This window comes from Caretta caretta, chromosome 16 (genome assembly GCF_965140235.1).
Source record: "Caretta caretta isolate rCarCar2 chromosome 16, rCarCar1.hap1, whole genome shotgun sequence".
Taxonomy (NCBI): domain Eukaryota; kingdom Metazoa; phylum Chordata; order Testudines; family Cheloniidae; genus Caretta; species Caretta caretta.
In genome coordinates this window covers 16,716,754-16,729,037 of record NC_134221.1, presented here as the reverse complement: position 1 = coordinate 16,729,037, position 12,284 = coordinate 16,716,754, and the positions used below count along the sequence as shown (strand labels likewise).

Sequence of the window (12,284 nt, the reverse complement as noted above, 5' to 3'; positions counted from 1 at the left end):
GAAGACCGTTCGGCGCCGTCCCTCTTTTCTGTCTGTCCGCTCCATGGGCGTGTGTGTGTGTTCCTAATGGTTCCATCATGCACCTCCCACTGGGATAGATCAGAACAGAAGGGAACTGGGATAGAAAATGTATTGGGGTGGAGCTGGCAGGCACGTGCCCTGCTTAGCAAAGTTTCTTCTTTGTCTCATGAGGCTTCTCTGTTGATCGGGTGCCAAAGGCTGTTTCTGAGATTCTCTTTTTACTCGATTCAGCTAAATGTATCATTTTGGCTGTATGTGGTTTGCTGGAAAAAATGTACTCACTGCTCTTGAGAGGAGAGCGGAGCCAGAGCCTGATTTCTCAGACCCTCAAGCTCCGCTGCCCACAATTCATGCCTCACACCAACCCCCCAAGTTTGCAAACCAGTTCCCAAATTATACTTGGAGGTGCTGTGATCTGAATGCTTCGAGCAGGGGTGGGGAGGAGGGCAGAGAAAGGCTAAAGATGATGGTTGTGTCAGAGTGAGGGAATGACCCCGCCCCAAAGATAATGTCAGTGAGGGCCCCCCAGCATCCTAATGCTGGCTCAAGGAGTGGAGAGGGAGGGGTTTATGTCAAGTTGGCTGTTTTCCCAGATCAGCTGAAACAGTCCATAACCCAGAGCAACAGCTATTTCACCAACTGCAAAGCCCGTGCTAAAAGCCCAGATGGAGGGGAGGATGCAGGCATGGTTCAGGAGAGAGCTTCTTATGCCCCCTGGATAATTCTCTTCTGATTTGACTGGGACTTGGAAACCAAAAGCTAGATTTACTGAACTGAGCGGGAGTTTTAACAAGCCATTAGCTTTGCACTTTGCTAAAGTTTACCCCTCTAGATGGAGCGTGTGGGGAAGTGAAGATGCTCTCTAGGCCCACTGGAACTGTGTACAGGAAGGCATGGCCCGTAATATACATGGACTTTGTGCAGGGTATAGGAGAGCTTTATCTGGTGTGCACTGTGCAGCCACAGACATTAGAAGGATCCTATAGGACAGCTGCAGGCAAAATGCTCCTTGGACTTCACAGCTATCTCCCACTTCGGCTTCATGCAGCCAAAATGTCCCAGAATCAGGAACGCCCTGGTACGTCTTGAGTCCCTTCCCCCATTGTCTCTCTCAGCTGCTTAAGAAGAGGGTGAAGGAGAAAACTGTGAACAAACTGTGTAGATCCAATCAGAAAGAATGGGTTCCAATTCAAATCTGTTTCCCACCCCCCTTCCCCAAAAAACCCACATGCAGTTGGATTGATTAGGCCCAGACAGAACTGCTTCTCTGTGAGATCCAGACAATTTCCTGCTTTGGTCGCTGTGACCATTAGACTCTCCCCTGGCCTGGCATCTCCTGCTGTGGTCAATATTTCACAGGCAGTTGATGGTTAGCGTCACTGCTGTACACACTTTTGCATAATTAATACTACTGTATATAGCTTGGAGATATTGCTTATGTACATTCCACTCATTTGTCCCCCCACCCTCCAATAATTCAATGTAAGGGGAAGAAATAGCGAAATACATAGAACATCCTCCATAGATTCTAGTCCCTAGTGGGTGGGGAGGGGAAAATAAGCTATGCCCAGTAAGTGCCTTTATAGCTTGGGCTTTCTTTTGGGAAATGGTGAGGCAGCTGGGACTCGGGAGCTAGCTTGACTTTGTTCTGTGCATCTGTACAGCCTGGAGTTGTTATCTGGTCTGCTAAGATAAGCAGGGATGGGCTCTGTCATTCCTTGAGTAAGAGACCTGTGAGGAGCACGTAGGAGTTTCAGGAAATGATGATGGTGAAGAGAAATTGACATTATTCCTCCTGAGTCAGGCCTGTGATCTCCCAGCATGGTGTTAGATGGAGATGTCACCACTTGGATCAAGTGCAACATTGAGGTTCACCCGATTTGGGTTTCATTGTACAAAAGAGCAAATTGTACGTGCTCACGGTGTGAAATTACTTTTATTTTAGAATAAAGGGACAGTCTCAATTTAAAAACGGAATTTAAAGAATTTAGGTAGTACGCCTGCCCTGTGTCCCGGCCAGTTTTAGTGTTTTCCCAACCACGTTTTCCTATGAAAAATATTTCTCTCTTCCTTGTGTGACAAAGTTCCTGCTCTACCTTGGTGGGTCTTGCACTTATTGGAGGATTTGCTCACCTTGGAGCTTCACGGCAGCCCTCAGCTTGGCCGTTTTTCTGAACCCACAGTCCAGGTCAACTCCTCCTGTGTCTGACCAGGAGTTGGGAGGATTTGGGGGGAACCCGGGCCCGCCCTCTACTCCGGGTTCCAGCCCAGGGCCCTGTGGAATGCAGCTGTCTAGAGTGCCTCCTGGAACAGCTGTGCGACAGCTAAACTCCCTGGGCTACTTCCCCATGGTCTCCTCCCAACACCTTCTTTATCCTCGCCATAGGACCTTCCTCCTGGTGTCCGATAATGCTTGTACACCTCAGTCCTCCAACAGTCCGCGTTCTCACTCCCAGCTCCTAGTGCCTCTTGCTCCCAGCTCCTCACATGCACACCACAAACTGAAGTGAGCTCCTTTTTAAAACCCAGGTGCCCTGATTAGCCTGCCTTAATTGATTCTAGCAGCTTCTTGATTGGCTGCAGGTGTTCTAATCAGCCTGTCTTAATTGTCTCCAGAAGATTCCTGATTGTTCTGGAACCTTTCCTGTTACCTTACCCAGGGAAAAGGGACCTACTTAGCCTGGGGCTAATATATTTGCCTTCTATTATTCTACTATAGCCATCTGACCCGACCCTGTCACACTTGCTACTGTATGAAAGACCCATGTAAGCAACAGGAGAAACTGACTAAGTGGCTCAACTGGGAAAACAGTGAAACTGGCTCTACACAAATCACTGTCAAACAATGGAGGAAAAATATTTTTCCTCTATTTTCTTTCAGTTGTAGTCGCTTTAGCTGGTACTTGTTACAATCACAGATGAAAATATTCAGAGGGAAGGGTGATGTTAAGCTAACAGCATCCTTTCAAGCAAAAAAGCACAAGAAAGAACAAAAGTCAAGTCTCCCGGGGAGAACACAGTGTGGTCTCTTCTGTGTAAAAGGCTGAGCCCTGAGATCAAAATGGCTGCTGAACTGTGCTCACAGGGAGAGTGCTTAGACATATAAAGTTATAGGGCATGTAAAGTTCAAGTTCCCATACAAGGTGTAACACATGGAAAACAAAGGCATCACAAATTCACAGTGACACGCATCACGCTGGCCTCTTGTGATCATTAAAATATCCCATGACACTTTGCGCAAAAGTAGAGCTGTTATCTCTGGTTTTCTGGACAAATCCCAATGTAAATAGCTACATTGTGCCTCTCTAAATTCTGCACGTAGTTTACATTGGCTAAGGTAAGCTTCCCTTCCCCTCCTGATAACAGTTGTGTCGTGTTGCAGTGTACTGTTATATAGCCACTGAGCACCTCCCCAGAGGTAGCACCTGCATGAGAGGTGCTGTGCAAAACTGTCAGACAGGGGCTTTTGAATTCGGATTGCCTGGGGGGTGGTGCCTGCGTCCTTGTGCTGCTTCTGGGCACTAGCTGTAATTAGGAGCTGGTCTGGCTGTGTGAGACAGTGTGTATGCTAAAGGCGACTTGGAAGGAGAACTGAGCTCCTGGGCTAGCACTTGTGGCTTAATCTAGGGCCAGAACCGGCGCTAGGAATAAGCAATTGCTAAGGGCCCCAAGCAGCTCAAGGGGGCACCCTATTAATCATTAGTATGTGTTGTGAGGGGGCCCCCAAAATATTCCTGCTGAGGGGCCCCAATGGGCTAGCACCGGCCCTGTCCATGGCTCCCTGTGGGGGGAGCGGGCTTTGCTGAGGAAGAGCAATATATCCCAGCTGGAGAACAGGTGCCACTGGGTAGAAAGGGCACAGAGTACAAAGCCAGAGTCAGGCTTTTTAATCAGCAAAACAGAGAATCCCAATCAGTTCAAAAGCTTCAGTGGTTCCATCCTGCGAAGCACCATGAGGCTGAGTCAAATGGTGCAGACCTCTCAGATCTGAAACAGCAGGCTGAATGTCTCAGGGAATTAGGAGCTGTCTACCTGGGAAAGTCTTTCCAGATTAAGGTAGGATGTGAATGTAAAGCGGAATAGCTATTCATAATTCTGCAATTGCTCCCATGTAGACACACTTATTCCCGAGGAGCAATTCTGTAATTCCTATTCCAGTGAATTCTCTATGTAAACAGGTCCTAAAACTGTTCTTAGGGATTGCTGACTGGGATAGGAGTGTGATGGTTGCATCCTTCCTTGCTGTGTTCTGACGCACATCATCCAGCCCTGGCTTGGACCAGGAAATTCAGGGGGGCGCAGAAATGGAAGTTTTTAAAAATAAAATGAAACAACTAAAAAGTTTTGGTTCAGGATTCAGTTCAAGTCAACCTGAACAGAGCACTGGGACTAATATTTCATAACTCTTTGTACTCCACAGTCCTTTGCATCCAGAGTGCCTCACAAGCAGCAATGAGTTTAGCCCTCCACCACTCCTGTAAAATAGGACGTATCCTGAGACACAGAGCACTGAAGTAACGTATCCAACCCCATGCAGTGAGTTAGTACTAGAACTGGGACTAGGGCCCAGACAGCTTGTTGCCCAGCCTACAGTATTCCCCACAAACCACTAGAGCAGGGGTTCTCAAACTGGGGGTCGGGACCCCTCAGGGGTTCGCAAGGTTATTACGTGGGGGGTCATGAGCTGTCAGCTTCCACCCCAAGCCCCGCTTTGCCTCCAGCATTTATAATGGTGTTAAATATATAAAAAAGTGTTTTTAATTTATAAGGTGGGGGGTTGCACTCAGAGGCTTGCTATGTGAAAGGGGTCACCAATACAAACGTTTGAGAACCACTGCACAAGACCAGGCTGCCTCTCAGCCTGGGAGTTTACCAAACTCTCTGAAGCAACAGAAGTCACTAGCTGATAATAATCGGGGGGACACTCCCCTAGGATTAGATGGTACGTGCCTGTCCCCTCCTAAACGGAGAGCTGAAAACAGGGGTTCTGAATTCTCTGCTCTGATGCCTGCTCCTCTCTGTTAGCGTTTTTGCTTTCAAAGGCCTGAGGGAGATGTACATTGTATAACTCAGAGACCAATGTACGATCCCAGGGCAGCTGCTTGAGATATTTGTACAGTTACACGAGCTTATGCGTCAGGACTTGTCAATGCCAATGTTCTGTATGAACAGACATTTTGGAATTGTGCATTGTCTGGGTGGAGAAACCCAGGCATGCGGATAAGGAGCGAAGGGTCAGTGTATGGCAACGGGAATGTGGGGGATTTATCCAAACAATGTATTGACATGTGAAGCATCAGCGTGTGATGACAGCACGTTGGTGCGGGGGCGGGGAGCTTTGTCACTCTCTGAGCCAACATCAGGATGCAAAAGCAGGAACCGTGCTGCGTGGGGAGCGGGATTGCAGTGGGATTGTTTTGTTCTGTAGGAAATACAAACAGGTGGAAAGCATTAGCGAGGAGCACAGGAGGCTAAAGCTGTACAGGGAAGTCGGGGTGAGGTCTGGAGATCCAGTGTGGGCAGAGCTTTAGATGTGTCATTTATTGCTCCCTCTTTCCCCTTGAGGTAGATGTGTCTATCTCCATTGACTTAATCCATTTCCCCCTTTCCTCTTGTTTCTGGGAAGCAGGACAGAGCCCTCTGGACCCACTCCATAGTTTGTAGCCCCCCAGTGGTAGATTGCAAAAAGAAAAGGAGTACTTGTGGCACCTTAGAGACTAACCAATTTATTTGAGCATGAGCTTTCGTGAGCTACAGCTCACTTCATCGGATGCATACCGTGGAAACTGCAGCAGACTTTATATATACACAGAGAATATGAAACAATACCTCCTCCCACCCCACTGTCCTGCTGGTAATAGCTTATCTAAAGTGATCATCAGGTGGGCCATTTCCAGCACAAATCCAGGTTTTCTCACCCTCCACCCCCCCACACAAATTCACTCTCCTGCTGGTGATAGCCCATCCAAAGTGGTAGATTGCTGCCTTGTCCCAGCTGTAATGGTTTCGTCCTGAAGTTCAAACAAACACTTAACCTCTCCATGAATCTTTAAACCCGATGGTGAGAGAGGACCCTGCTATCCTGGGGACTGGGACACAGCACGGCTGTTTCTGTTTTCTGCATCCCCTTGTTCCTTCCCTGCCACGGTGACAAAGTGGCTGAGCAGAAGCAAAAGGCAAAGAGCCATCAATAGGGTTACACTGGACTTGAGGAGAACACACAGGCAAGAATGGTTCAAGCATCAATCAGGCTGTAATGTAGACGAAGAGAAGCTGAGTGGTACAAAGTGATGGCTTTATGATCCCATCCTTAACTAACCCCACCGTACCCTGATGCCGTGAGGTCCCAGCCAGCCCCTAAGGCAGTCTATTGCAGGATCTGGGGGCCACTGGAGTATTGTGTATGCAACTCCCAGGGTGGGGAGGGGAGGAGGCCACACATAAGTTTCAAAGCAGCATACTCGCTCCGGGATCATTATTTGTGTGGGTTTGGCACCTTCCATCTCAAACCACCTTAAAACCATTAATGCACTGAGCCTCACAGCTCCCACACCCCCAATGTGGGAGACAAGTATTATCATCCCCATTTTGCAGATGGGGTTACTGAGGCACAGACAATTTGAGAAACTTGCCCAAGGTCACACAGTGAGTCAGTGGCAGTGCTGGGAATAAAGCCCTTCTCTCCTGCACTTTAACCACTAGACATTTTTCCCCCTCTGTGGCATGTTGTAAGGCAGTCAGGAAAGGAGAATGCAAACCGCAGAAAAGAAGGGGTTCTTAAATGACTGAGGATGGAGAACTGGGATGAGAACCAGGGGGCCGTTTCAGAAGATTGGCAATCACTTGGTTTCCTAACCTCTCCAAAATAAATTGCTAAATGGGCAAATACAGTTTGAGGACTGGGCACTTTGAATCCTTGTGTCTAAATATAATATTGTCTTCAAATAAGCTCCCCAAATGCTGCCACTCCAGCCAGCATGAAGCCCGGCACCCGGAGATTAGAACAGAAACACTGACGCAGCCTGGAGGTGAGCAGTGCTGATGGGCCAGGAGAAAAACATTGGAATATTGGACAGATCGCAGAGGCTCAGAAAAAGCCTGGGGCCCAGAAGGGCTGAACACGATTAAAATCGTCTCTGTGGGATTTGAACTCTCTCTTTGGGTTGGGTTTTGTTCTTTGAGTGTTTGGAAATAAACACATTGGTGTGTTGAATGTAAATTCCCTCTGACGCCCGGCAGCCCGGTCTTGCTGATTGTTCTGTGCAAGGGGCGAGGTTACTAAGCATTTCTCTGGCTAGTGCTTCGAAGAAGCAGAGGTCAAGAGGTGGACGGATGCAGAGTGATCCAGAGGCCTGGCTTGGAAAGTGGGTGCTGGATCTGACTCAGTTTCCCCATCTGTAAAGTGGCGGTGATGATACATGCTCAGGGGTCACATGGAGATTAACATGATTTGCAAAGCAACGCTGGTGCTGATGATCAGTGCTAATGCTAAGGGACGTGACCTAGGCCACGTGGCCACCTCCTACCAACCCTTTCAGTACCTCTTCCCCCCACTCCGGAATGTTTACAATAGGTTGGTGCCAGCATTAGAGAAAGTGTGCCCCCTAGGGTGTTGGAGGAAGGCTGTAGGAGCCCACGTGCAGCCGGCACAGAGCCCTGCTGATCCTGGGCTATACAGATAGGCCAAATCTAGGAGTAGGATGGGGATGGGAAGCGCTGTAAGGGGGACATGAGGAAAGTGGCCACAGGGAATGGGGCAGGGGGAAGAGATACCACAGGAGAGAGGAATGAAGAAACCTGGGGTTAGAGAGGGACTGTGTGAGAAGTAAGAAATGGGAGTAGTGGAAGAAGTAGAGAGAGAGGCACAGGGAAGGTGTGTGTGCGACAGGTGTGATGGTGTGTGTGGGGGGCACAGACTGGGGGGGATAAATGAACAGGGAAAGGGGAGGACTATGGCAGGCAGGGATGAAGAAGAGAGACAGGAATAACCAAAGGGAAAAGGAAACGCACAAGGCAGGCAGGGAAGGAAAAGAGGAACTGGTAGGAAGTGAAGGAGAGAGAGAGGGAGAGCAGGGACACACAGACACAGCCTCAAGGAGAGAGAGACAGAGAGAGAGTGTGTGTGTGTGTGGTTCCAGCACTGATTAGAGAGGGACACAGAGGGATGGAGTTTGCATCATGCTCAATTCCTATTCATTGGCCTAATTCTATTCCCACGTTAGTTAATAGGAGGTTTACCACAGACGTACGTCAGCGGGAGCACAGTTAGGCCAAAGCACTCAACGTGCTGTGAAACCTTTCTGCTGTGGGTAAAACCCACATTGCCATTTTATCACAAGTGTCATGTTTCATGTTATTTCTTAAAGCCCCAGCTCCTGGAGTCATGTGAAAGCCTCATTTAAAAAATAGTACATTTCTAGTCTTCATGGTTATGAAGAAAGGCTTGAAAATGTGATCTGAGTGCATCCTACATGGTCAAAAGTAGGAGGTAAAGAACACCCAATTAGGTTAAAAGTCATGAAACATTTTAATAATCTCATGATTTTGGGAGGGCTAGTTCATGAGTATTGAATGTGTGGGGCTGGCAGTACTGAGTAACTGTTCTGCGCTTGGGCCAGTGACTGTGGTTTGAGTGTTTTGTTTTTCAGGCCCAGAAAGATCCCAGGAGAACAGAGAGGAAACCGTCCAGCTATTTTTAAAGCCTTATAGTTTACTTCCTGTCATGTATTATTTGTTACCCACTATCATTAGTATTATTCCAGGGAAACTGTCTTAAGTGGCCAACCAAGGGACCAGCAAAAATTAGTCACCTAGTGGAGCTGCATCTTTTAGTAAAGGACAAACATAGCTGAACTGGAGACTGGTGCGAAAGGCATGGGTCTGCCTACAGAAAGTGATGATGATGATGATTAGTCTGTATCGTGGTAGTGTGTAGGAGCCCTAGTCATGGACCAAGACCCCATTATGCTAGATGCTGTACAAATACAGATCCAAATGACAGTATCCGCCCCAAAGAACTTACAATCTAAGGGTATGTCTACATTAGAGCTCACAGTGGTGCAGCTGCACCGATGCAGTGAGGTAGCGAGGTCTAGATATCTTGGCTTCCAGTCCTTTGCCTTCACCACATGCCCATCCAGCTACTGGTGAGAGCCCTGAATTTTAGCAATCACACACATGGATTGCCAACTCTCTCTATTTAGGAGGGACACTTTCTGTGTGTTAAGCACAATCTCTCTCTTTTTTCTACTGAGTCCCTATAAAAAATACCCATCCAACCGATTTCAAAGGAGTGCCCCTGTTCACCTCCCCATGTGTCCCTATTTATAACTTCCAGATGTTGCCAGGACTGCATTCAAATCCAAAAAGGAGGAAAAGTCTGCTGATTGTAGGTTCAGGGTCTCTGCTGGTTTCCTGCAATTTTTGCTCTTTGTTAAAGTCCCTAAATTGGAGTTTAAGAAAACAAGGAAAAATTTGTAGCCTTCCAGTGTCTGGGCTGATCACCTTTCAACTGATGCACCATTGTTCCTTTGGAGTCTGCAGATAGGCTGGGACAATAGCACCGATTACTCTCATTCATCTCAGGGGGCTGTTAACTTTCAAGTTGACTCATTATCACTTTAGTGTTGGCTTTGTTAACCCTTTCTTTACCCATCATCCTGGCAGAAGCTTCCAACTGCTCATGTGCTAATCTAAAAATACAGCTGGATGTACTTATCTCAGCCTGATGTTCTCCTAGGTAATGTGGCTGTGGGGTTTCGAATACACAAAGAGTTTAATATTCTTTCAGCTGTTCGGAAAACTGAGACGTGAAAGTCCAGGTTCTGACCTTGGGATTGGGACTCCATGTTTGCAGGATTGCACCTTTTAGCAGCAGTGACAGCTAATGAACAGTTTTGCCTGGTTCTTTTTGGTACTTAATAATAGTTACAATATGTGGATTCAGCATCTGTTTGGGGGCTCAGAGCCCATTGGTTAAGATCCACAACCCCCTCCCCATGCTGGCATCATGAACCATGTACTGGGTCAAATTCAGTCCTGCTGTAATCCATTTGCATGGGAGTCTTCACCTGTAGCCCCTTGATCTCTGGTACAGCAGGACTGAGTTGGTTCTGCTCTCAGGCCTTCTGCACCCACCGAGGGCACCAAGGAATGTCCAAACTGCATCAGACCAATGGTCACATCCTGATACTGACTTGCTGGGAGATCTTGGGCAAGTTACTTCATCTCCTTGTATCTCAGCTTCCTCTTCTGAACAATGATGGCACAGACCATGACCCGCAGCCCTAGGTAATTAATGATTGCATAATACCTTTCAACATTTCCAGTAGCTAAGGTGGGACAGGTCCTGCCCTCCACAGGTGGGAGGTGTGTGTGTGTGAGGTGCTGTCCCTGGGGTAGGCAGTTGCAGAGCGAGCCTGTCCTGGATTGACCCCGCAGCAGCTGTCCCGCAGGGCTGGCTGGGCTCCCCACTCTGGCCATTGTGACTTGGCCCCTGGTGCCACAGGGTCACAGCACTGCTCAGGTTTGGCCCAGCCCCTGATGGCGGCAGGACAACCTGGCCAAATCTGAGTGAGTGGTGCTACTCAAATTTTGCCTGGTGGCTGCTCCCCTCCCATGCCCCCATCAGGGGGTTCAGGCCAAACCTGAACAGCACTGAAACCCTGTGCACTAGGGACCAGGTTGCAAAGCTCAGAGGGGGGAGCCAAGCCCAGCCAGGCCTGTGGGACAGGAGCTGCTTCAGCTGTGGTCTTTCTTTGCAATCTGGGGCTTCAGGGGTCAAAGAAGGACAGTCCCCATGAAAGCGGGAACTGTTGGGAGTTATGTGATTGTTCAGTGCTTTGAACATGGGGTTTTTCATACTTGCCCAGAGTATGAAAAATCGGGACAGCATGTAGGGGGTAATAGGCACCTAAATAAGAAAAAGCTCTGAGTATTGGGACTGTCCCTATACAATTGGGACCTCTGGTCACCCTAACATGTGGTGCTAAGGGTTAATCTCTCTCTCTGGTCTGGTCTGTATTACAAAGGTTGCAATGGTGTAACTAAATCAAATTATAATCTGCCTAGACACCCATGCAAACCACTAATGTACGTGTCTGAAACTGAATTATTATTACTGTATCACCTAGGGACCTCAGTCCTAGACCAGGACCCATTGTGCTAGGTCCTGTACAAACACATGGCAAAAAGACAGTCCCTGCCCTGAGGAGTTTATAGTCTTTGCTTACTTGGTTTAGATTAATTTGATAATTTAGGAAGCTAAATTAAATCAACATTAAACCAGGCCTGAAGGGGGTTAAATTTGTCTCCAGCAGGGATTCCCGCTGCTGTGACTAGATTGATTTTAAATAGATTGAGTTACAGGGGTGCAGCTTGTCTTAGGCAGACCAGTCCTGCCTCTCTCTGTGTGCGGGTTTCTCTTGCCGCAGATGTGTGCCTCTTGCCATTTAAAGCTCCCTGCCAGGGTCAGATTTTCAAGGGCTCATGATCACTGCCAGATTTTCCAAAGAGCTGAGCTGAGGGGAGCATCTCCCCTGGAGGCCCCAGGGCCCTGTTTCCCAAAGCAGCTTCCCCCGGCTGAGCTCTTCTGAGAGCCCGGCGCTCCAGCTTCCCGTCGCGGGTGCTTTGTGGGGATCGGCTCCCGTCCTTGCCGGACCCTGCCGATCCGCCGGGGGCTGAGGAGAGCGGCTGCCCTTCCCCTCCCCGCCAGAAGGGCCGGCTCCAGCGCCTGGCTTTGCGGGTTCCCCTTTCGGCCGCGGCGGGGCGGGCTGACGCCGGGGCTTCTCCCACGGGTGGGTGGGATCAGGCTGCCCGGTGCATGACAAACCCGCTGCGCGCAGGGGAGCCGCCGGCTGCTCAGGGCGCGTCGGAGCCGCCGCCGCCGGGCTGGGGCTGGGGCTGCGGCGGAGAGCCAGCCAGAGCCGCGCCGGGCCGGGCCGAGCCGGCGGCGGGTCCCGATGGGGGGCTAGCGGCCCGGCGGCTCCCACGGTGAAGCGCGGGCGGGCGGCGCGGCGCGATGCCGGGGCGGGCAGCCCGGAGACCATGTTCGAGAGCTCGCGGAGGATGCGGAGCCTGTGGGACGGCGTGAGGCTGGAGGTGGCCGGCGAGAGCAGCGGCCGCCCCGTGGTGCTGCACAGCTTCACCCAGCTCGACCCCGACCTGCCCCCGCTGGAGGTGAGGCTGGGGCTGCGGGGCGCGGGGGGCCTGGCAGCGGGCTCCGGAGCGGCTCTGCTGGGCCCCGGGTGGGGAGAGAGCCCCGC

The 12,284-nt window shown here is 49.8% G+C and overlaps 1 protein-coding gene across 6 annotated transcripts in view; it reads left to right on the top strand.

Annotated features, from left to right (window-relative positions):
• The window catches only part of RALGDS (ral guanine nucleotide dissociation stimulator), a 98,581-nt gene that overhangs the window by 45,185 nt on the left and 41,112 nt on the right, over positions 1-12,284 (top strand). The window contains exon 1 of one of the 6 annotated variants that reach the window (XM_048822926.2): positions 11,953-12,198. The exons of 2 other annotated variants lie outside the window; for them this stretch is intronic. In XM_048822926.2, coding sequence (XP_048678883.1) covers positions 12,067-12,198 — 132 coding nt within the window. In that variant the 5' untranslated portion in view covers positions 11,953-12,066. Of the gene's footprint in view, positions 1-11,952; positions 12,199-12,284 lie in introns of those variants that run through there. 3 more of the 6 variants (XM_048822921.2, XR_007353020.2, XM_048822923.2) reach the window with 3 other exon arrangements.